Genomic DNA, 26,998 nt, shown 5'->3' with positions numbered 1-26,998 from the left:
AATATGTCGTTAATTTAACTAAAACAATGTTAATTTAACTAAACCAGTTTTGTGTTAAAATAATAAATTTCGACACACATGGTAGTTAAAAATAACAAAATGTTATTTAACTCAAAATATTGGTTTAAATATCATTCTTTAATTGAGAAAAAAGTTGTTAACTTGACTAAATGCATTCAACTGATTACCATTTTTCATGTTAGATTTAATATGTCATATTTAATTTAAATACTTAAATATTTCAATTAAAAAATAATAATCGGTTGAACGTATTTAGTCAAGTTAACAACTTTTTTTTCTCAGTGTATTTAACAATGTAATTACATAGTTAGTTGCTTTGTTACATTGGCAAATTATCTGAGAAGTCATAATTTCCCAAAGATCTTCAGATATATTTTATGTAGGTACTTTGAAAAAGAAAACACATAAACGGAAATACTTATTCGCACAAAAAGATATGGATTACGTTTAACGACGTAACTGGATGATAAAGCAGTTTGTGAGATGTCTCGCAATATAACGCGGATTATATATAGAGCTTATCTGAGCGCGGGGGCTCGGCGACAACGCGTCGTTTTACCAGACGCGAGGCCGCGGATGAAAACTGCAAATGGCAAAACTTTCGTGCCGACGACTCACGTAATGTCGCGTGCACCGCAATCTTAAGCTCCGTGCAAGTGCATCGGCGCGCCACCGTGTGCATACGAACATTACGAACATACCGAACGCGTCCTCGAGCGAAAGAGGAAGTCGTAGCTTCGTTTCGCCGCGTCACCCAGACCGATATACGTTTCTTTATCTTACGTCATTCTTCATTGGCGAACTTTCGCAAAGGCGGTCGCGACGCGGTTTTCGCATTCTAAACACCCCGTCAATGTTCCCTGGAAAGAGTACTTCCGCTTCGCTTCGACGTCTGCATATTTATCTGTCGTATTACCACATGACTGTATCTATCCGGCTCAACTACCGTCCTACAGAAAAAGTAAAAGACTGTCGAAACTTCCGGCACGTTAACAGTTTCTTTCTCTCTATCTCCCTTTTATAAAATTCCCGGGATAATTTCATCGATGGAAATATGTTTAAACATACGCTACGAGGAACTCTTCTATTTCTCTTTCCTCACTTTTCTGTGTCACAACTCAAGACGACCGATGTACGATCGCTGTCCTACTCTCGGGTATTTAACCCGCTGCTGTCGAGTTTTTTTCTAATGCAGCAAGCCGTATATTATTTACCGTGTCACGCGCGAGAGGCAGGACGCGCGCGTATATGCATTAAATTGCGATGATTGAATCGCTGACCCGGCAATTATTCGATAGCGACGACGCGACGGCTTGCGGCAGGTGCTTGACAAGCCGCAACGACCGCTCAATCTAATCCTCGATGGATTAGCTCTAATTCGACCGTGCGATCGAGCGATGCCGACCACCACGTTGGTACGCTAATTAGATCGTTGTCGGGCAGTTTATATCGGGGCTCTTCAATTAGACTCTCGTTTCCAGCTAATTGCACGCCGGCCCCTCGGAACCGCCGCCGATCGGCGTTCCTTAATCGGGAACGATCCGAATGTTAATGGACTCGCGGAAGTCGGGGTTTCGGACGGCCGCCCGCCTTCCTCGTTTCTTTATTGGTCTTTTGCTGTCGTGTTAACGCGAAACCGACCGACCGGGCCGGGCCGACCGGTGCACGTGCTCGCAATCCTTTCTCGCGTTCGCTCGCTCGAAACGCACACCTTCTCTCGTATTTTCTTCCCTCCCTCTGCAGCTTCTTTCAACACCGCCCAATTAAAAAATCTCGTTTATCTTTTTATCCCCTCGCGATATTAATTTCGCTCTTGTTCGACGTCCGCCTCATGAATTTCTATCGTCACTATACCGTTACTCCTCCGTTCGCCATTAGTACGCCTTTGTCCGACCTGATTTTTTTTCGTCGCGACGTCGATCCGCCCGACAAATTAATGCTCCTGTTAAGGATTTCCTATTAGTAAATTGACCGCTGATTTGCGATTATGATGCTGAGTTTTTGTAAGAAAAGTGGTCGATAAATCAATGAGTAACCGTAACGACATCAACAAGAAATTTTTAACAATGAATATCGATTGCCCCGATTGCCGGAGGAGCTCTTCAGAAAAAAATATAAATTACAAGTAAGCGAGCTGCACCGCAACAGCGCAATTGTGGTAATGATACTTGCGCCTTAAATATCGCGCCTGCATTCTCGTTCTTCCTCGAAATCGGGCTCGCTCTTTGAGGATGAAACGCCGTTCATTACTTAAACTTTTACGCGAATGCATGATGATTGCCCCTTCCGCGATTAGCCGGCCTTTTCCACAAATTGCTCGTCTCAAGGGAACCTGTCGCCGCAACCGACCGGGATAATAAAAATCTGCAGTAGCATTGCAAAATACATAATCGTCGTCGAGCGAAACACGTTGACGAGAACGTCAGATCGATTCCGACGATAGAACATCGTTAAGATAATTTTTCCCATTCGTGCGGGGAAATGTTTTTTTGTCGTAAAGGGATTAGAATTCCGGGAAAAAAATAAAAGAACAAAATGTCATTGTGCGCATGATCGGTTGTCATTCTTTGCCTCACGCAAGACACAACGTTATGCAAATGAGCGACGCGCAGAGATCAGTTAATTTATAGCGACGTTTACCATAAAATTACTCACTTGTCACCGTATAATAATGTCTGCATCTGCTTGCCATGCACGCCTCTCGGATTTTTTGTTTTTATTTCTACTGGCGGCGATTTCTCGAGCGAATCGAGACGTGAATCCGGAAACTTTTCTTTCATGTATAAGTCTCTATGTGTATCGATCATATGCGAAAAGAAATTGTACACACGAGGGACGTCACGTAACGATTACGTAAGCTGCTGAAAAAATATTTGTGTCAAAATAATTTAAATTACGACTTCAAAATTTTCCATAAATTGGGACAACGATAATGAGTGTTTTCCGTGCTAAAAAATATTTGACAAAAACATGTGTGCATTGAATTATGCATCGACATTGCATAATTATTTCTCTAATTAATGTCCACGTTAATTAATTAGAGGATATAATGTAATACGGCTTAATTACACGCGCATCATCTCGAGTTGCTAAAAATTGGCTTTAGATGATTAATCACACTCGTCACGAAGGATATCGCTCGCGATAATTTGTTCGTCAAGAAAGTGGATCAAGGAGCACACTCGCGTTCGCGTAACGTTCGGCTTGACAGGTTAATGCTCATAGATACGAGCGAAGAATGTAGTCCACTTCGAAATGATAGATGTTCCACGAATGGAATATGGCGCCAATATATTTGCATACTTGTGCTGTTTCACCCACGCAATTTGTAGAAATGGGCGATATTGTTTGCGTTTGAGAAATAGCGAGTAAGAGCGAACAATCCTTTTAATTGAATCCAATTAAATTTATTTCATTTCATTTACTTAATTTTAAATTATACAAAAAATTTTGTCACAAATAATAAAAAAAATGCTTGCCAATATGAGAGTCGATTTGGAGACAGCGTTATCAAAAAAAATTTTACGTCTTAATTTATATTTTATATAGCAATTAAGATCGCCGACAGACGCATAGCGACAGAATGTCATTAACTTTCGAGGACGATTCATTGACCCTGAAGATGCGACTGTGCACGAAGAGGTAAAATATCGGATTCGGGTTATCTTATCTCGACGTCGAACAATGTTTAAAATCAGCAGCGAAAGTTTACCAGCTGCGTGGCGCAATTTAAAAGAGTGACGCTGCTGAATAGGGACAATAGCCGCGTCGTGACACTAAACAAAATACTATCAGGAATAATACGTGTTGACGCGAACGCCGGACTTCGAACTTCGAATAGTTCGAATGCAAAACGAGAGTCACGAATCATTCAGGGCTCGATCGTTTCGATTGTCCACGATTGTTTGCATTTTGGCGTATCGTCTGATAACAGCCGCGGCTGTCGTCGAGTTTGAAATGTCTATATGTGTCTAACGTACAAAAGCACTGTCAACGTTATCTAACTCACAAACACAAAGTAGTTGTTCGTTACACCGGATCATCGTCCTCATACCTGATTGATAGAAAGCTCGCTCAATTAACCTCGAACCTATTCCAATCAAACGATGATCAATGGAATCACCGATTGGAACCGATCGCCTCGATAGATCTTTCTCAGGGTCGTTAACATGGGCACGTAGGAAGGCGAAATGCGATTCACACCTTGCCAGACGGCAGTGACGATTTGTTACAGTCAATTAATGGTACTTTATCCCCCCCCCCCTGCCCGCAGAGGTTGCCATTGTTACTTGGTGCGTAAAGCAAATGGTGAATCACGCAGTCAAGTGTCAATAACGTAAACATAACGGTATGTACGTAGCACCCAGCCATTATGCAAATGGTTTACGATGATGGAAAAACTCAAATTTCGCAATTTAATTGGTGGGTCAACAGGAGTATCAGCGTTACATGGACATCGGTGTGGCAACGTATTACAAGGCATCATTTTCTAGTTACGTCACAGCGATTAGATTCGATAGTAAGAATACTCTCGCCTCATCGACGTCACAAGCAACATAAAACGGAGAAGGTCGTGTGGCAAAGGAATATGGGGGGGTTGTCGACGGCCACATTGTTCTAAATTTTGCAATCAATGACCTGTGATCCGGCCGACTGGTCGGTCCGGCCAACGCCTACGCCGACTTTATCCAACGGCGCTCTTCTTCCTTTTTCCACTACCGATTCCTCGGAACTCGCGCGAGCTTGTCGTGGTGCCAGATACATAATGGCTGGAAACGCCCACACTTTTGCCCCACACTTACAGTATCCTCTCGAGACACACGTATGCACATACGTGCAGCCTGCTTTGCATTTTACTGCGCTCAAACTTAGTTCTCGAACTACGCGGACTCGGGAAAAGAGAATAGTCTTGTTTAACTTCGGCAAATGTCAAGAATAATCATGCATACCGCGCTAGCGGTGTATTTTTCAAAGAGAAGAGAAGAGATTATCGTCAGTTTGCGATTCTAAACTCTTAGTTTATCATCTTTTGAAAATGTTAGATTGACATGCGTATATACTTTTGCCGATGATGAGTGTCATCTCGATTACCATCAAAGGATGTACATAATTTCTATGTAAACAGGTATGACGGGACTTCAGTGTGTGACAAGACAAGAAGTGCGCGAGTCTCTCTGAAGCGCGCGCATCCGGGTTTCCCGGAATTTATATTTTTTTCCTGCAGCCTCCACACGGTGCACGGTTAACTTTTGCCAATGGGAAAGGACGAGTCACGAATACAGGGTTCGAGGATAACGGAATTATGGAATCATCGGTAGCACGATCATCGCGATGCTCTCTGTTGCGCTTCCGGACATTCCAGTTTAAATTATAGCTCACGTTCTTCGTCCCTATCTTGATAAGATAGAAAACTGACGTTTAACTCACGCTTTATATTGACCACTACTTGATAACGTAAATGTTAGCAAAAAGCCAGTAAATTAATTCCTTCCTTTACAAAAAAATTTCCATAAAGTAAAGAAGATATGTGAATTATTTCATAATAAATTGCCTAACTCTTTAAAATATATGAAAGATTTAAAATAATTATTTCAAATGTTTTTTACGATCTGAATGCTGTCTTAAATCCGAGATGAGTTGGGAAACGCTTCTCCGATTTTCAAGGGATCGCACGTATCTTATCGAACATCATCAATAACTCAGCTTCGGCAATTTATCTGCCGAATAACGAACAAGCCTGATGTATCGTTCCGTGCTGAGGGACAATCCGGATTGTGGGCGAGCTCAGCACTGTCGTCACCGAGCGAGCGGGACCCAGGACGAAAGAGAGATTCAATTGCGCGTACAGTTAGCGCACGTGGGCAATAATAACACCGCGAAGAAATGTCGACGCCCCCTTCAAGTCCCTTTTGCCATAATCTCCCTTCGCGTGCACATTGGGCCGTGCCCATTCGACCTCCGAGCCTCCTCCTCGCCGCTCACTCATGAGCCACGAAGGGCAGCACTTTTTTCCCGCACGATCCATTGTTGCGAAGAAAAAATGGAGGTCTGAAATGAGGTCAGCCGCTTGCACATTGGCGAACCAGGAATACGACTAGCCGATAGGTAATGCCGGTCGCGACATTTCACAATGATCAGGATCGTTTGTCTTGCGAGGGCACGTGAGAAATTACGACGTGAGATTTTTCCTGCGCGCACACACTTGGCGACATCATGATTAGAAAGTAAAATCGAACGTGTAGAGATTTATTATCCGTCATTTAGCCGATTGTGACGAGCTGTCATTGAAATAAATTAAATGACAAACAAAATAATATATGGAGGGATAAAAGCCATAGTGGTGTAAGTGAAATTTTTTAAGATATTGACTCGTATGCATAGATGCAATCTATACAATATATAAATTGCATCTATGCACACGAGTCAATATTTTAAAATTTTTGACATCACTATGGCTTTTACACTTCCATATATTTATAATATATTACTGTTCACCTTTTTACCTATTCCCTATATAATAATCATCAAGCGTGCTACATATAATTATTTAGCAATACAATTTAGCTTATTTATCAATGTTACATCAATTTTCAAAATCAGTATCAACTGACTCGCGTTGTCGCAATCCTAACAACTTCGCAGGAAATAAATGTTATTTTCATTATGTGGCTTGATCGCTGATCATTATTATATATCTCCTCGGTTTCTTGAATCGTCTTTTCTTCGCCTCTCACGTCCATTCAATTTCACTTATGCCACTTAACTCGCGCGCGCGTCACCACACTCACCTGTCTCGTTTATTAAGCCACTCGGTTTCGCGCGCACGCACGATCGCATGTGATTTATCATCCGTGTATCCCTTTGTTGCTATCTTACCTTTACATTTTATCGTGTCTCGTCTCATGGAGATTCGATAATTCCATGACAAAAAGCACGGCGGTATAAATTCGTGCGCACCGATGTACCGAGCTTAGCAATGTCATAAATTCTTCGACTCGATTAAGCAAAAGGGGAGGGGGCCATTAAGTGCTGGCAACGTGAAATTAATTAGATTTACTTTCTAAGCATGATGGAGACCCGGATCGTTAAAAGCAATTCACTGATATCACTGGAATTTGCGGAACGATTCATCGATTAGCGTGAATAGGATTTCGAAGTAAGTTAACTGGACTCGTTATCGAGCAATTAGTGAGCGGTCTGTTTCATGCTCCGTGCATGAGATTGTGTTCCTAGATTTGTTTTATCATCATATAAGCTACTGAGCGGAACGATGAAGACAATTTCGCTAATCCATACTTTCTGACGCACATATATAGTAAAACATTCTTTAAACTAGATATTAAAACATAAATCACTTCAAAATAAAAATCAAAGCAAATTCTCACATCTCGTAAAAATTGAATCAGGAAAACCCCTCTGCTATATTTAAACTACTTCGAGTAAAGTAATACAGGAAACAGAAATTCGTGCTGCAGATACAGCCGCTCAATATGATGACGGTTCGCTGAATCGGAAGCGAACAGTCAGCCTAACGTTACGTCGCATTCTAAGCTTCACGCGCTCATCCTCTAGAATACTCTAGCTAGACAATCCGGCGCGGTCCTGAAAGCTGACGTGCCCCGAGGGCAACGTTAAACATCTTCGCGCCACGGGACGTCAAGCCGCGAGGCCTCACGCCACCGATGAAAAATGCGGTAACGGGCGCAGTGTAACTATATTTTGCAACCGCGCCAGTTTCCACGCTTAACCCTTCCGCTGTCTTTCAGCCCTTGAGCCTCGAGAAGCTCGAAAAGGCGGTGATCGAGAACCCGGTCTGAAGTATCGTTCACATCGTGACGGTTTCATTAACTTTAACCATAGTTTAAATCTTTAAAGCCGACGCTTTGCTAATTTTCAAAATTAAAATAAAAAAGAGAGAAGAGCGAGTTGCACTACTCCTCAATTATAGCAAACGTTAATTGACGTTCGTAAGAGGTAAGGGTTGCGAGGACGAGCATCGAACCTCCATGTGAACGGTACCTGAGGACTGGCTTAAGCATGAAATAACTCGACGTTATCGGACGTTTAATCTCCGCTCTCCCGTGCGGCTGCGTCTTTTTACGCCGCCCGCGGAACACGCGGCTGCGGAAATTGGAGGCGGACGAAGACGCCGCGCCGGCCGAGAAGACCGCGAAGTGACGACTGAAGAATGGAGCAATATGCAGCACGCGCGCTGGAAATGCAGTTTAGCTGAGGATCTCTAGGATATCCGATCGTTATCGCGGTTTATTACGGAATGTTTTGATTATCGCGGACGAAGCCCGCTGCTGCACGCTTCATTCTCTTACATGAGAAGGGTTAACGAGAGTGTCATCATCGTAAATGCAGGCGCGAAGTAACGGCGCGAGACGTCGGTTAAATTCCCACCGCGCGTCCTTACGCAAATGAAGTTCCTCTTTTGATTTTATTTGCACGTTCCAGAAGCGAAGCAGACGAAGCAAAGCAACAGGAAACGATTCGTTTATGTCTATTTTTGTTACCCTATCGGCAATTCTGGAACGTTAAAATAGTCCATCCACACGCGTTTACGAGATTACATGGAAATTTGGCAATTTATGCCACGCTGTCTCGAGGATATCGCAGCGAAGCGTCGCGATGATATATCTCACGTCCGCGTAAAGGCGCACCAAAGATATTAAATCGTTAACATTCAGATCAAGACGCGCTAGATCGGATTACGAGCGCATTTTACGATCGTCGTGCACTCGTGGCGTTACAAACGCGGCACGGTTAAATTCGCGCGCGATGCGTTCATCGTCCAGGCGCGTTTAACATGCCACGCGATCGTGATCCTCATGATCTTTCTCTCTCCTCCTATATAAGGCCATACGACTTCTCACCTCGCGACAGGACCGCGAAGATTAACGAGCGCGGCGACGACGCCGAGAGAGGCGATCCGCTCGCCGATCCGACCGGTCGGTCACAGCAACCGGGCGATGCACGCGTGATAGATCACCACGTTTAACAATGCGGATGAATATCGTGATGCGCGCGGACTGTTACGCAATGATCGATGACACGAACTGATAGCGCGACGTGTTTATCCACGAGCGGACGTGCACTTTTTACTCGCAGGTGACGGGTATGTGTGTTAACAGTGCTTTGTTCAATTGATCGTGACGATCGGTTAACAATATACTGAATACTCGCGCGAAAACATCGATTGCACTCCTATTATTTACGATATCATTACAATTGCATAATCGAGTGTAATCAATCCCTGATAATTCCTATACAGAAATTATTTGTAGATCAACACTAGATATTCAAATTAGCGAAATTCTTTTTTAATTAAGTGTTATTAGTCTGTTCCTAATATAGTTACATTTCTATTAAAAATAAAAATAAATTTTAAAGATTATGGATCTGACAAAAAATTACTTATGTATAGGTATATCATCTTTTAAAGCCGCGGTTGCAAATTTCCCAGCAAATTAACTAATTCAGCGGGAATAAATTTATCGTAAGCTTCCTTTTAGAGAACGGAATAATTAGATACAACCATAAAGTAAGCCATAAATACAGTATTCCTGTCGCGAACACGACAACGGTGCAAGATTATGCGAAGGGTTGGTTGACTCATAAGCCCGACGCAGGAGCGCATCTTTATGCAGTCCATACAAGACAATGAGGCCATTGTCGCTCGTCCAAGGTACGAAGTTGACCGGAAACTCATTGTTCCCGTCTCATATTTCAAACGATCGGGCCCGTCTGGCGGGATTCCGACGCCGCTAATATTAACACCGTGTTACTAGCCGACCGAAGAAGATCGAGTCGGCTACTTTCTAAGTGAAGTACCTACTCTTGAGGATGCACGCGTGTCTGCCGCGTTCGCGAGAGAGGTCCTTGGAAGAGGGTATTTATAACCAAACTTGTAAGTGGTTCTTTCTGAAATTCTTACAACCTCTCGAAATTGTTCGCCGCTCTTCTCGTGATTCACAACGCGAGAGATTCACTACTCGCTCACAATAGAAATTAAAATTTTGAGAATTTTAATGAGATTATGGTACTAATAAATAGTTCATGAGGAAACAACATATAGGTACAAGAAGGGCTACGTTTTCTAAAAGATGCTGCAATCAAGACACGAAAGACGAGCATGCCCTCGCCGAGCGGGCGAGCGAACGCGGAGGCGAGCGCGGCAGTTCAACATAAATCTTCCGGGTCGTACCGATTAATTACTGCAGGAAGCAGGGCCCTGTAATTAGATCCCCCTTGATACGGTGCGCGGCCATCTCGCACGGACAGTCTTCGACCTGGCTCGTCTTCGCCGAGGAGAAGACGCCACGTCGGGAAAAAATCTACGAGCGAAAGACGATCGGGGGGTCGTTTCCGTTATAGCGGATTATCGATCGCCATATATCCGATCAATTAATGTTGCTTTAACCTTTCACTAATTGTAAGAGCAATTCAGCTCCATTTTTTCCCGCTTAATCCTTGTTTACGGTCTTCGTGCATCTCGTCACGATCTTTTACTTTCGTATGGACCATGATAATTAAGCCTCTCCTTTCCCGCGGCGATTATTTTCGTCGATACTTAGCGGCGACTACTCAGCGATAATTTCTGGACATGCGAATCTTGTCCGCTTCGTGAACTTCCGAAAGAACCTTTCACGGTGAAACCACATAACTGATTCCTTCTGGGCTTTTCGGTCACCAATTACAACGTCGTTACACGATTTACGAGAGAAAATATAGTTAAACAAGGACTCTAATTAAATCCATCAGTCGAATTGATTTCGTTTCTACTTTAAATTCGCAAAATGTTTTACGTCCACCAGCGTAAATGCATCGAGAAAAATGTACACTTGCATAAAAAATTGCTTAAAAAAGACACAGTTAAATTTTATGTCTTAATAACAATATCGTTCTCGTGTCAACAATTTTTATATTAAAATCATACATTTTGTCTAACTTTATAACATATAAAAAATTTATATGTTATACATAGATAACAAATTTATACATATATAACATATAAAAAAATTACAATACGCGGTGTGCATTAACATGAGCAATAGCATATTGATTTACGTTGTATTCGGTTGCTTGAAATGAATGGATGATGAAATTAATAAATTGCGCAATTAATAATCGATTATTAGCCTGGAATTGAGATTGATTACACCATGCATAGACGTACCCATTGCTCGGTGGCTCTAAAATGCTCACGCTTAATAGAACCATTTGCAATTAGACGGGCGTATAAATGAACCGTATCGGAGGGGGGAGATCCAATTATCTCGCGTTCGTGCGAATGTATATTCCTGCCGGGCATCGCGGCCCAGTCGCATAAATACACGCAAAAGTCCCGCCGCGCGGATAATAGAGAGCTCGAAACCGTTTTCCCGTGCAAACGTGCCGGTGCCGACGGCATGCTATCGGTTAAGTCGAAACGTGAAAAACACTCGTGAGAAAGTAACAGCCGTGGTGCATCGTGGGCGTTCATGTATACATATATAAAACGGATTTATCGTTCCGCGCAAATTCGCGGAAACCGTGATCAATCTCGTTCAAATCGATCCCAAGGGATCCCAGGCCCGCCGAGTTTCACCTGTAAACCATCACCTGTAACCCTCAGGCACGATAAACGCTCGTAAACTTTTCACCGTAATCTCGGAGGTGGATCCGTGATATTAAGCTGACTTCATCCGCCGTCCGTTGGTATTAAAGTAGATTTATCGACGGTACGCGGCGCGGCACCCGATTCAGCTACTTTAAAACCCGCTCGTAGCTACTAATCCGCCGAAAGTTAATGCGCGGCCTCCGTGTACGCACGCCTACTTCAATACCACCGTGAAAGATGATACCGATGGAACATTACGTCGATAGAATATCGGATCGGCGACCGGGGAAAAAATCTTGTAGAGAATGAGGAAGTAAAATAAACCTGAAGAGCTAACCATCGGTAAATGGAGACATAAAAAATTATAATTATTATTTAAATATACGAGACTAGTTTTCAAAGCCAAGCGAGCGAGATCCTAGAGACATCGAGGCAAATGAACGTAATAGGGAAGTTAATAATCCTTGCGACATAAATTGGAAACCTAAGCCGAGATTAGTTAGCTGTCAAACAGCCCATAGACCACGCTTTAATGTGTAAAGTCGAACGACACTCGTGGCGATGCACTCTGCGTCGAAATTTACATCAGTATTTAATTTTCCCGCCGCTTTGACTCACAGATGAGACACACGGAAGAGATTCCCCGACACTTTTCGACATCGAAAGTAAGTCTACGTGATATCTGTATGACATTCGAAACATCATATTATACCCCTGACCGAACATGCTAAATCGCTCATAAATTACAGCGAAGCTACCGATGAATAAGTTATGCGACTCTGTTAGGGAACAGTTAGGGAACGACACTCAAACAACTTCCTTCTTCAGGTCTTAATCTCTCATCTCGTTGACCCTCGGCCGAACGATCGCCGGCCATACTCTCTACACGCGCAACACCGATTTATTCCGATCCATTCACTAAGAGGACCATCGATCGGAGGCTGTTTCTTCGCCGGTTCCGTTCTCTCTTTCGTCTCCCCGTTTCTCCACCTTCAATCTTTGTGAATCTTATCTGCGGCCGAACGCAAGAACTGGTTCCGCTGCCGACACACGTCGATTGACTTTTAAATCCGCAACTCCACACGTGTCGGCATTATCGATTTCGGAGACAAGTTGGTCGATCGAACGGAATTGCGAAACGTAATCGCAACACTTTTGTAATTCCCCAGAGCTATCTGTTACATGCTTGCGTTTCTTCCCATCTTCTCGTTCGCGTTCCTTTTTAACCTGAAGCTATGCGATGGTGTCTATACTTAAGTCATTCCATGAAATGCCTTGCAGGCCAAATATCGTATCATCTCACTCAATATCATTCTCTAAACCGTGGTACAGAGTGATCCGCGAAATACAAGATTAATAACTGGATGCTACTATAATATATTATACGTGTTGGATTTTTATTGAACATTCGCATCAGCAACCGGCGGATGTCAGAGGTAATCTACTTCTTTCACTTCCTCTCGCCGGACCCTCGTGATTCTTCAACCAGTTTCTCACGCGGCGAGCACGCCGATCGACTTTGAAGTCGCGAAGCGTCGATAGACGATCGGGGTCGAGAGATCGAGCGACTCGTCTCCCTAGAATCTCTCGACCCCTCTCGCGGAGTAAAACGCGAACGCGCGCGGGGTCGTCGTTAATTTCCACGTTTTTTACCGGACGGCCGGCTGACGTTACACGTGCGCGCGGTTGTGTATCGCATCGCATCGCATCGCCGCTGCATCATGCGTGTCCGGCCGCACATTCCGCGCCGGGCACGAGAGCAAAAAGGGTGAAATGCTCCCGCGCTTAGCTTCCTCTCGCCGTGCGTTGCACGCATCCTGATCAACGGCGGAGAAACTTTACGACATTCCACGGCCGCTCGTGCCATGCCGCCGAGATGAATTTAACCGGCTGCATTATAATGCGCTATGGTAATCAAGCGAGCGGCCAACCTGATTTCATATTATTGCTCGCGCCTGATTACCTATCCTATGCGATCGTTAAGAATGCGTTTAACGTTACGGCTCCAGATGCAGCGACATGGAAAATTAGTCTTCTCGAAAATGTACGACTCTTTTCGAAGACAAATCTTAACTGCATCGATGGATTCTCTATAACAGGATCCAGAGTGCCAAATGCAATTTCTTGTCATTTTATTCCAACGCATTTATGCTTCACATTGCATTTAAAGGAGCTTAGTAGATTCTTATATATACCTCCGTTTTATTTTTTTCTCCCAAATAAAATAAAAAATTTTTCAAAAGCTGCTAAAGCACACACGCCTGCTTAACGTGTCGACAGCACGTACGCCACCGGCAACAGAGGAGCAAACCGGTCGGCCTTATAACGTTAATTAATACGCGCCGCAGAACTACAGAACCGGCATGACTCGGACCGATCGTTATCCGGCGCGAGACGCGGGAAGTTGGTATCGTTAATCAATATTCCAGGAACTTCCATTGGGACTGAACTGTTGTTTCGAACACACAAACGAACGTATCATCGGAAAGAAGTTATCCAAACGGTCGACGATGTTAGCGTGTAACGTAAACGCGATAACGAGGAATGCTATTTGTTAAAAATATTCACGTGGAGACAGATATCGCCGTGCATTAGAGCGTTTAATCTATCCTTTGAATGACCACAAGCGCGGTGACGTTGCACACCGTACATTTGTCGCATCAATTCGTATTACATATCAATTAAAAGCAGATTATTTTAATGACAGGATACTCTCTCTTCTGAGAGGAAAATTGCATTTGATCCTTGTAATCGCAACGCTTGGAATGCAAGATCGACAAGGTCAATAACATCTACCGACACCCTGATAACACGGCACGACATTTATCAAACGAATAGGCATCGCGGAACTTGATAGAAACCTGTACTTAACGGCGCGGGGAGGACCCGCTCTCATTGACAGAGAGCCATTTAGCTGCCACCGCATCTCCGCAGTTTCGCCGGCGGCTCTGCGAATCTGGTTCAGAACAGGTTGAACGCGAACCAGCGCTGACCCAGACGCACCCGTTGATTTACGACGGCCTTATCGCGGAACCACCGAAATTACCGGAGTTACGTACGACCCACGTCGCTGTGCAGCTTAAGTCAATGAAGACGTTCGGGGATGCGATAAATTTCTGAAAAAATACCCCGTGCCTTCACGTAGCGCAATTGCAATTAATTACGTCGAGCTTTTTCGCCGTCTCTCGGACGAAATTATGCGTATTTACAGAGCGAGCTTGATTTACTTAAGTAATTGGGTAAGATATCGATCTCTATCGATAGACATTAGCATCGGAGACGGGAACGTCGAAGCTTATCCCGATGCTCGATCGCGTATAAAACTCGATTTTCCATCCACGTGGCAATTAGAAATCGACGCGCGGTCTGATTCCGATAGCCGCCATAGCTAATTTCCGTGTAATCTCCTCGCTGAAGGGGGACCTCAGCATTACAGTAACGCGATAAAGATCTCGATCGTCGATGTAGGAACGCCTACCAATAATCACATGCAAATCGGTCTTAGCACTTACCGAGCGCGTGCCCGTGAAAATCCAGCACACGCAAAGCACTCGAACACGTGTATTTTTTTATGACAAATGCAGAAATAGAAATCAATATCAAAAGAAAATTTATTTCGTTTTTATGTTAATTTATAAAACAAAAAAAAATACAAACATCGTTTCACCGCTGAAGCGGAGGCATCGGAAAGTTTTTCAAATAAAATAACGATGCGAGATCGGGAGATATAAATCTGTAGGAAGTTTCTAACTCTCTTTGAGCTCCGAAAGAGAAGGCGGAGATGAAGAAAGTGCTGATAAATGCGAACGAGACTCAACGTAAGATGATATCGCTCAGAGACACCATGTATCAAAGATCGAGACTGGTTGACGGACATTGGATACACCGTATCTTTCGTCTCCCATCTGCCCCATGAAACAGCAATCCTATACTAGCGAGCGAAAACCGATTTGCATTCTGAGTTCCTGTACGTTAATAAAAATTATGCTAACGAAGCACATCCGCGGATAAACTACGCAAATTAACTCAAGTTTAGCTCGATTTTTTTATACGTCTTTCGAGAAACAGACGCAAATGTGTTTTCAGATATCTACCAATTAAGAAGGGTAATATGACTTATGCAACCGTTTCCTCTAAAAGCTCGTATTTTCTTGAACAAACTTACGTTCGGTAATGGCACTTTAACGGATTAATGTTCCCGAACCATCTTTAAGAACTGAACGTCTTGATTCTCTCTCTCTCTCTCTCTCTCTCTCTCTCTCTCTCTCTTTCTCTCTCTGAGAAACGGACCTCCCTGCTCCGAGAATATTGTATGTTAATTACGCGCAAGCGTGAGCAGCACAAAGCCACATTGTAATCCCGGGTACTCACGCGCGTCTTTTTCCCAACGCCGACCGTGTGGGTGCGATGACGAAGCGACCCGTCTTTTAATTACCGTCGGACGCTGGGATTGCTGGGAATTAATTATTGTTGCCGGGGGGCAGCCGAATCAGTTTGCCTACGCGAACGAGTCGATTAATCGAGGATTCATTACGTTTTTCGGGGGTGGGGGGGATTTTATTTTAACCGCCAGACGTTTTGTACGAAACCGTTGCACGACCTACCGGTGTATTAATCACATCCGTATACACTCAGAGAAATGGACAGTTTGTTCAAAAATTAACAAATGAATAATCCGATATTTTTAATCGGAATTATGAATAGCCGATCAATTATTAATGATATCCGGCTATCATTGATTGGACATTATTCTAATCTTGATCGGCTTTTCATAATTCCGACTAAAAATATCGGATTATCCATTTGTTAATTTTTGAACGAACTGTCCATTTCTCTGTGTGTAATATCGAACATTAAATATTATTCGAAAATAAATCCGTAAAACTCGTCATCGTAAAACGCTCACTTAAAAAACGTTGAAATATATCTTTTACACAAATGTATGTATAAAAAAATTTTCGTGTACATTAATATGTCCAGTTAATATCATTTATAACATACTATATCAAGGCACTAAAACGACGAAGTCTGTCGACGTTGTTTAGTCTGCACTTTTTAAAATGTAACAATCCTTTGCGATACTCGAGACATCTGATAACTTTGTGTATGGGACAGTCATGCGATATGTGGCGTCTGCTCGATAGACACTTTTATTACAATGACACAAGTCTTCGACTAGCAAACGGTACTTAACGGGATTCGAGTCAACGTTCTCCCCGGCAAGATTTACAGCGTATGAAGTAATATCGTTGTAGGCAGTAGTCATGAAAAATATTATCCGTTGCGAAATAGTATGGAAAGTGGCATAAGTAGCATGTAAGCATAACGTTCACGGTTTATTTTGCTCTCGTGATGCGATTATCCCGCTAATTTTCGCGCGCCGGGCTCTTCTAACATTTGATGAAACCGTCGATTCGCGAAAAGGTCGTTCCCGAGTAAAGCGAGGTCTAGAAAGGTCTCGGAAGATTATACCTGTGAAGGCGTCTTCCCGTATCTTAACGCGCGTGCCTATGCGTGTGATTGAGATTTTAATCGATGGAATAGGTGGAAAAGAGATAAACAAATACCTCTTACGCCAATCTCTATCAAAAAATATAGATCTTATGTGAAGTAAAAATATTTTTACTTTACATAAATATATACAAAATATAAATAAACATTTTCATCGTCCATAAAATACGAACATCAGAAAGAAATTTAGAAAAAGTTTTATATTAAAAAAACGGCAGAGTTTTACTTATTACATTTTTATTTTATTTCTCTCTCTCTCTCTCTCTCTCTCCCTCTTTTTTCTTCTTTTCTCTATTTATCTATAATAATAAGTAATGAAATTTGAAAACTCAATCAATTATAATATGCATTTATTAAAATATTGCTCAAATCACATTATTAATATATTATCTCTTCTCATGGCTTCTAATTGAGTTTTCTGAAAAGCTTGTCTGTATGTAGAGTATTCGTCAAAATATGCCAGTATATTGACACATAATAAGCTCTATTTCATGAGCTTTGTACGTATGTGCATTTTTGTATGCATAATAATCGACATATAATTATATATATTTTGAGACTAAATATAACTTTAATATTTCCTCGCCCATTATCCGTTGTAACGAATTTATGGGACGCTACGTTCTGTTCTATATTTTACGTTAACTTCAGGCATACATTTACGCATTTCTTATGTATATATGCAATACAATTTTCATAGATCCATTACTCCTAATTAAATATGTAATTCATCACTCACCGAAACGATGCGCAACGACGGAGGTGAACTAAGTTGAACTACGCTAAACCCAGCTGCGTTGAACTGTAAAACACAAATATATCTAAATTATAGCACCTAATGTTTCAACAAATAACTGAGACGCGCATAAAATAATTCTAATTTAATTATGCAAGTAACAAATAGGATAATAAATTAATTACTCACCCCATGGTTGCTCCGCCGTTGCCCAATGCCTCCCAGATCTCTTCCTCTCGTTATCAGTTTCCTTCGTTTTTGACACACACATACACAACACTCGTGAAATCACAATTGTGCGATACTTTGCACACGTTAACTGCGCATCGTACACACTTTGTTACGCACTGTATTATCGTGACAACAGAGAAAAATACGCAAACGCAAAAAAAATATATATAATTAATACGAGCTACGATATCTGCAAGGTTTAGCAAATTAGTGCAACTAATAAATTTTGAACAACGATAGACAAAATTACCGATATACAATTGCTGAATTTTGTTTTGATGCTATGTGCGCGATGTAATTAATGGATCGCGCGATCGATTGTTCCAAAATACCCAATCTAGATTCAGTATTACATTTGGTAACGCATTTCGAAAATTCGAATAAATCTCGCAATACATACGCGTATAAACGCCCGATATACCACGGATTTCTGTTATTTAAATTGTTCGAACTGATATAAATTCATGTATTTTATGCCCCCGATTGTCTTTTATATTGTATGTCCTCGGTTTGAAAATTACGGTTTAAAACTAGCGAAAATTCCAAAGCACGGCGCGAGATGATTCGAATCAAATTGTCAAAGGCATATAACTATTACCCATCATAAACCGCAATTGAATTCATAATCTCTAAGTCCTTATCGCTTCGGTATAATATTTTCAATAAATTACAAATAAATCGCGCGAGATAATCTATTTCAATACACCTTGATATGCTTCATTATTAATTATGGAGGTGATTAGTCAGACTGAACTGATTATTCGCATCAGGGAATAATCGCGTTTTGAAAGATAACGATACGGAGCGCCTCGCGCCACTACTTAGCTGTGCCTCGCGCGATAAAAACACACGCCGCGCCGTACGCCGTAAAAAATAAACACCAAGGCCACGTGCCAATCGATTTTGAATATATAACGCTTTGCAACTGTATTTTAAACTGAATATACGTTGTTCTTAGGATTTAAAGTCAATTTCGACAAATGGGCTATCATAATGAGCTAACTTACTAAAGTTAACGTTTATTCGTTAAAAAATGAAGTTCATCTTCTTCCAATCGAAATAATTATTATGTAAAATAATATATTATTACTATTTTATGACGAATTTTTACATCCATAAAGAAATGTGATTATGGGATTTTATGAAAGACGTTTTATAAGTTAGCGGAACAAAATGAGCAAAACCAATTCTAATTAATATTTTTATTTGTTACTCATTTGTTGCTAAAAAGTTGTCAAAGAAAAAAAGGTTCCGCTAACTGGCTAACTTATAAGTTTATAAAAGTAAGAACTTTTCTTTATAACTTAATTCTTTTCTAATAAATCAAGAAAATAAAATTTAGTTGCCGCAGCGCATAAGATATGTAGAGGACTTGTTTTTTCCTGATTTATTAAAATTGTACAATTTTATTCTTCTCAAGACATAAAAATTTGAAAGAAATAAATAATAACGATGACTTGCAATATATAATTGTCATTTTCCGATTATAAAAATAAACTGTGGTCTTCAAATTTAGATTTGCTAACTCTTTAATGTCAGATTTTATTAATTCTTTTCAAATGGATTTATTATTTATTATTGAAATTCTCACGAATTCTACTTTTACATAAATACTTCAAAAAAAAATAATAATAATAATGTGCATGTAATCTTTAAAATCAGTTATAGCTTATTAATTGATTACCTACAAATCAAAGAAAGCAAAATTTGCTATAAGTAGTAAAAATCAATATCGTTTGAAAATTAATAGTGAATTAATAAAAACAAACAAATAAATAAATAATAAATTGATACGTGTGTGTGTGTGTCCGTACAAATTCTATATTCAAAAACTATTGAAATTTTAAAATTTTTATATTAGAATTTTTGATTTATTATTTAATCTCGAGGTTGCCACATAAAAGTATTATGTGAAAAGTATTATGAGGTACAATGTACAATTGTACATGTCACAATAAAAATAAAATAAAATAAAATTTTATGATGCATGGAATAATCAGGACTATTTTTCTTAAATAACGAAACGGATCGACGAAGAATTTTGCGAATGCAGTCGTCGATGGCTGGATACACGTAAAAAAAAAAAAACGGAGCATGGAATACGGAATATTCGTCTGAGAGACGTGCCTTCGACACGGTTCACCGATCTCTCTCGAGACCGGCGTGCACGTGATTTCGTGCCGGGTTCCTGTGTTTCATTCACGAACGAACGCCTGGAGCGAGATACGGCGAATGTTAATGAGGCGACTCCGGTCAGCTGCTCCGATCCCGCGAGAGGGATAATCCTCGTGGAAATTAAATTCCGGAATTCCCGTGTATCCACGGTACTGACTCACGGCGAGAGCCTTCGAAGAAACCCTCTTGCCCATCTCTGTGGCGCATTATGGAAATCGTCCGCCTCTCGGAACGTTCCGCTTCCTACGCTCGATGCTACAATTATATGGCGCGATCGTCATAACTGTATGCGCGAAAGACTATGGTATTAAGAAACGCAAAGTAAAATATGTTTCGCAGCAACGTCCTGTAAGTTGTCTTATAATTCTCGGCCAATAATAAATATCATATTGTCAGCATATCGTGTAATTTTCATCGATCTTGTCGCGATTCGTTGCCGCAAATTACTCCGTGTCACTTCCAAAGCTTAACGTACGAACATAAGCGAGGAATGATCGAATACTATTCACGCTGCGCGAAACGCGCACAATCGCCATCGGCGACAACTCCTTAAGCTGACTTTATACTATGGGCGTGGAGTCGTATAAGCGCACTAGCTGCACACCCCATAAACATACCTACGCTATATTCCACGCTGTCGCACTTCCCGACAAAAATTCTGTAACACGAGACCGATGGAGAACCTCGTGCCACGCTACTACCTTTCTACTGACTAGATGCATCCCTTTAGGAGATGCATTCTGTCCGAGTATTGATGTTGAGTGCACGCAAAGAGAGAAGCATGAAACACGCAATGAACGTTTGATCCGATTAAGGAACAAATAGCAATATAAATTTTAATAATTTTCTGATAATATCACAGTTATCAAAACACGATATTTGAAGAAGCAAATTTAAAGAGAAATCGTGAAGCAAATTTATATTATTTGAGACAACTATTGACGAAATAATCTAGAATGTTTTTCGTGCATGCAATTGCAGCGAACAGTAAGAATATAATATCAAGCAATTCCGAAAGAGCGAGTGCATTCCCCGCAGGACGTCCGACGGCACTGGGACATGAAATTTATGACCACGATCCCTCGGCCAGGCAATCCGTCAGAGACGATCGCGAATCTCAATCCTCGTGTACCGACTTGACGGAGCTCGTCTCGGAGAGAGACGGAGAACGCCCCGTGGATGCAGCTCGTATTACAAAGGGTCAGCGAGATCCGCACACTTTATCAAGACAGGAAAAAAGAGTCCCACGCGATTCTTCGGCGCAATTTGTCGTATACAGATTCGCATCTCGTTTCATAGGACTTTATGATGTATTTAGACTGCTCTCGATCGAAAACGCGTCGATCTTTTCAATCGGACTAATTCGACTTTCGTTTGTGATAGAATTTTTTTTTATGGAACTCAAGATGTGCGACAAAAGTAATAATTAATCGTCGATGGCTGATAAGTAGGATTATATCGCCTCCGGCCTGGTTCCGCCGCGCCCGCGCCGCCTTGAAAGACACCGCGAGAAACGGCTGTCGCAATCCTGCCTTCTTAATGACATCGCGAGAAACGATTGTCGCAATCGTATATACCCTCGTGCTATACCCCACGTAGCGAAAGGGCATTAATTGAGCGGCGCGCAACGTCGTGATTACGCGCGACTGCGGAATCGAATAAATAGAATCTTAACCGTGACTGATTACCCGACACCGTCGACCGGACACACAATCGTAGCGTGTCGTTCCGCTTCGCTCATTGTCATCGATCTCGGTGATTGAGTACCCTACCATCGAGTACCGCGACCCATTTAACGGGAGTATTTTTGTGCTAGCCCGTTAATGCACGGCCGATATAAAGAAGTTTCGCGTAACAAGATTAAATTTTTTATTAGTTTCACTTTAAGTCTCACATGTGATTCGCAGGAAGAGAGATCGTCGGAAGGTATCTCTATACGAGATAAAAAGTTCGAGGAACTGCCTTCGTGGTAACGTAAGTACTTCTGAGCTACGAAACGAAATCGTTGGTACTTTCCCTGCAGTTTTGCGACTCTCTGTTATCTCCGATGCAGAAACACCGTGCATTCTTCGCACGTCGCGTAATACGCATAATACGAAACGACGCGCGGCACTATACGAATGCAAAAGTTGGATTTTTAATGCACCCTCGCGCTTCTGCGTTCTGCAGCGTGTCGCAGCAAACAGGAATTTCGATTTTAAAACGCGTAATAATATACATAGTCGATCTTTTTTTTCTTCGAGTAATACATGGTGGATTGCAAGCTTTCTATTGCACATGATGCGCATCAATCAACTCGTTGCCAAATGTTTGGCACGGAAATGGTGGTGTAATTACGAGCGCGACGTGCTTCACTTGCGATGTGACGCGTGGCGCAGAGAATTTCTCTCGCAGGTGATTTTCTAACTTTCAATTAACCTCTTTCAATTAACCGAATTCTTATTCCTGGCGCGACGATTCGATCGAATTCGCCTCACATTTTAACGAGAGGGGAGAAAATCGATCGCCAACCTCATCTATTTTTCCGTGGAAGATATAAGTAGTGAGAAAAACGATAATAGATGTCCGTCAAGAACGTCCAATGGTGAAATTAAGTCTATTAAATCCTTATTTATAAGATGTCCTAGAAAGCGTGGCTATATAATATTTTAGGATAGGAATGAAATTTTTAAATGAGACTAAGGAATTAGTCGTCAAGAAGACTGACATATATGCCGTGAAACTGTTGGCCGGATGTTCGACGTAATACCGAGCGTATTATCGCGTTCGCCTATTGGCCTATTTATATCGAACGTCAATTCCACGTCAATTATTGGGACGACGACCGATCAAATCACGTCAGATGCGAGCGGAAATCGGTACGTGCGAGCAGTGATGCAGAGCAATTAGAGCCGATTAAAGGCTGGCTAAATGCGGCCCGACGATAGCTTCTGCGCCGGCAGCGTGTCAGTCGGTAAAACGGCTAGTTTGTTGTACGGCGGAGGGCATACAAAAGTGAGCCGGGTTAATTGAACCCAATTAGAACCGGGTCGGGCGTGTACGAGTCGATAGTCTCGGTTTTTAAACATAATGTTATGCAGTCTGTAGCCTCGTTGCTCTCATTAGTCCCGCCGTCGCGTTGTGACTAGAATGTTCGCCTGTTATGTCCAAAGGTTCACTTGCATATTTACAATCCGTGTTGATTGTTCGACACGTATGAATATCATTAAAAACTTTGTGAAAAATGCGATGTAGAATATCGCATAACTATAATTGTTGTTTTCTGGAGAGCCTTAAATGGCTTAAAGAGCTCTAAAGGAAGGACGACAGTTCCGCGATACCGTGTATAGCTATAAGGAAAGGAGGAAGCTGGATTAGCTTCCTGTGTGTACCGTGTAACATTATTTACAAAGTTGCGTAAACGCGTATCATGCGCGAATTTAAATCGACAATATTTATATATGGCCGCTACATCGCGAAGCCACCGCGTAACCATTTTCCGCACTGCGGCGTAAGTAAATATTTAACGAATAAATAAATGACGGTGTAGAAGAACGGTATATAGAAGAATATCTACCGACGAGTTTCTCGAACGTGCTTTTCGACTCTCTCGCGCATAATGTATCGACATTGGCTATGCGTATCGCGCACGCATTCTAACATTCTCGTATAATGTTTATTCTTGATTTTATTGCAGACCACGAGCGTGGGTGGTGGCAGCGTAGTGGAGAAGCTATCGTTCTACAATCACACGGAATGTGAATGCAAGGAGAGGTCCGAGTACGACACGACGAACGAGAAGCCCGCGGACCAGAGAGTCTATCGGCACTATCAGTCTTCATCGCCCCCTCAAAATATGAAAAAACCGCCGGCGAGAAAACCGTAAGTTCGCGAAAGAGCATCTTTAACAATCCGCAACTATTGTCGATAGAACATAAAATATCGAAACTATTTTATTTAAACCCATTCATTTATATTGTACTCGTATTTTAACGTAATAGCTTAGCATTTTTAAACAGAGAAACGGCTCAGAAAATTTCTCACTATCCTATAATTGTTGCTGAAAATTGAACTCGTTAATCCAATAATTATTTAAGAAATTTACTTCAGATGCCGTTGCCCATCGGAATTCACGCCGAGGATCACCCCGGAAGGAATTTGCCAGTGTAACTGCTACGAGAGCAACGAAAATTGTATAAAGACCAAACGTGGGAAGGTATTCTTCTCCCTTGCGGACAGAATGTGAGTATGTCTACCTGCAATTTTGCGATACTTTGCATACTTCGTATGCCGAAAAATATTTCAGTACGCGTGCATGAGCTTAAAAGTGCGACGGTAAAATATCGTGGCACCTACATACTAATCACCGCGGCATTTGCAAGACAAAATAATGCGAACTCCGTTTGTATGCCGTAGGTACCGTAAAATTTCAGTATAATCGCTTTGCGGGACTTTCAAGTCCAATTTAGCTTCAACTGTACTTTGTCAAACATTTACACATTGTAACGAATACGTTTGCTCTAGTAACCTTGTTGTTCCAAAAATTTCGCTCGAATAAAAACTGATTTCTCAACAGCTAAAAATCAATAATGTAATTCTGCACATGAAAAGTACTCCGATATTCGTAGAACGATTATTTAAAAATGTAAAGGAACGTTTCGACCGACTAGCTCCAATCTGTGTTATATCTAATTTTTTTGGCTTACAGATGCATTCAGAACAACGAGTGCGCAATGCCTAACTGCGAGTTCGGCGAGTACATGAAGTGGCAAGGCAAGTGTCCGCGGAAGAGGGACACTTTCGACGCGATGACGAACTACCGCACGAATCTAAATCATCGATTCAGAAGCTAAACGGGCCGCGGCAGACGGCAACGGATAGCGAAGAGAACGAGGATAAAAATCGCGATAAAATGCGATTCTAGTGCCAATGAAGACGGAGAGCACGCGACGAAGCGCACGAGAAACCGACGGTGCCATTTTCTTCTATTTTCTTTTAAATGTCTTCGTCAGAGAGAGAGACTTGCTACATGTACATGTACGCGTATGTTATGTGTATAAAAATGTACGTCGTTATTTAGGCACGCGTATGTATCGTCGTCGCTTCCTTTCTTTTTCTTGCCGCGATCGGCGAGGATACGAAGTGATAACGGTCGTCGATTTTTCGGTACCGGTGATCGTCTCGCGGGGACAGTAATATAGTATTTCGATGTTTAATTGATGAGGTATAATTTTATAGCGCTCGATGTTCAGCGGCGGTTCTCTCCATCGCGAGAGAGAGAGAATAAGTAAGTTGATATTCAATCGTAAGATTTCGAGTCGTTAAGATAAGAAGATAAGATTTTATGTTAACTGAAACGATTTCTCTAGGATAGAACGATATATATAAATTAACGATTGCATTAGAAAATTATCAGTGACGAGATAAAGTGCTTCTAATAATAATCTTCGTGGAGAAAAGAGTGACTGTCTATTGAGCAAGAATCTCGACGGCAAAAGAAACTCGCCGAATAAAATCGCGCGGCGAGTCACCGAAATTATGCACGTAGATCTGACATGAGAGGGTGCGATAACGTCTCTAAGTTAATTAATGATAATTTTATACGATAAGCGATACCTCGGGTGTCATAGATTTTACGCTGAGAAGAAGACCTCGGACGTGAGCCTAGTCTGAGATCCTGTTTCCGTTCCGCGCGAGAGAGCTCTCGGTTCGTTGGATCACGCGTGGATGATCGAATTTGGCGAGCTGAATTCCCCGATGCTTGCACCCCCTCCCCTCCCCATGGTTTTCACTTTTTCAATTAAACTATACGCAACGTAATTATATGACTAATATGCTTATTATGATGAATGAATAAGAAATACCAAAGCACGCGAAACACGGACACGAGCGAACGCGCAGAATCGAAACAGATCGTTAATGTAGCCCCAGTTTGTATGTTACACGATTACAGAATATCTCTATTGTATTTAATCGAGCATTGATGTACGCCCCCCTCCCCCCACGTTCGTTAATTTAATATTTAATCGAGAGAGAGAGAGAGAGAGAGAGAGAGAGAGAGAGAGAGAGAGAGAGAGAGAGGGTGAGAGAGAGAGAGAGAGAGAGAGAGAGAGAGAGAGAGAGAGAGAGAGAGAGAGAGGATTGGGCGCTGTTCTTACACCTTCATGCAGGTGATGTAACACACGTGGGTGACCTATCCACGCGCTGCGAACCGCGCGTTTGTAACTTTGTATTTTTTATGTTATTAATAAAACAGCAAAATCACAAAGAACTAAGTACGGTAGACCAATTGTATGCGTCGAAACGTAAATGCGTGCTTGGACTATGCAATTGTCTGCGAATACCGCCGCTTTTCTTTACTACGTGACTATAATATAATCTAGAGAATATAAAATATAATACTGTACGATTTCACTTCTTATCTCATTCTCCCTCTTCCAATCTCAATTCTCAAAAAATGGTCTCCTATAATTTAATATCTCTACAGTCTACAATATAAAACATATCTTATGTTAAACTAATATATAGATACCTTCGCGGTTTTTGCAATTAAGCTTTCTAAAATCTATTTATGAATATCACTCTTACTCGTAAATCTCTTTGGATGGAATCTTCCATCTTGCATTTAACGAAAAGTCAAGCGAAATATCGTCCGAGGATGAAAGGATAATGCGCGTTTTTTATTGCTCGAATCTAAAAGGATCGCAGAAACCGCTCAGACTTTTTCGACGTAAGGAATT

At 41.7% G+C, this 26,998-nt stretch overlaps 1 protein-coding gene across 1 annotated transcript in view; it reads left to right on the top strand.

The window, feature by feature from the left end:
* LOC139784162 (uncharacterized) overlaps positions 1 to 26,672 on the top strand; it is a gene marked incomplete at its 5' end in the record, with an annotated part of 41,899 nt that extends 15,227 nt beyond the window's left edge. Inside the window, 3 exons of the mRNA XM_071723324.1 lie at positions 23,956 to 24,140; positions 24,369 to 24,500; positions 24,967 to 26,672. Coding sequence (XP_071579425.1) covers positions 23,956 to 24,140; positions 24,369 to 24,500; positions 24,967 to 25,111 — 462 coding nt within the window. The remainder of the gene's footprint in view (positions 1 to 23,955; positions 24,141 to 24,368; positions 24,501 to 24,966) is intronic.
* Positions 26,673 to 26,998: the final 326 nt, after the last annotated feature.

The sequence above is a fragment of the Temnothorax nylanderi genome, unplaced genomic scaffold, assembly GCF_030848795.1.
Source record: "Temnothorax nylanderi isolate EJ_2023f unplaced genomic scaffold, tnyl_v1.0 TNYL_tig0592_pilon, whole genome shotgun sequence".
NCBI lineage: Eukaryota > Metazoa > Arthropoda > Insecta > Hymenoptera > Formicidae > Temnothorax > Temnothorax nylanderi.
This window is presented reverse-complemented; position numbering and strand designations above follow the sequence as displayed.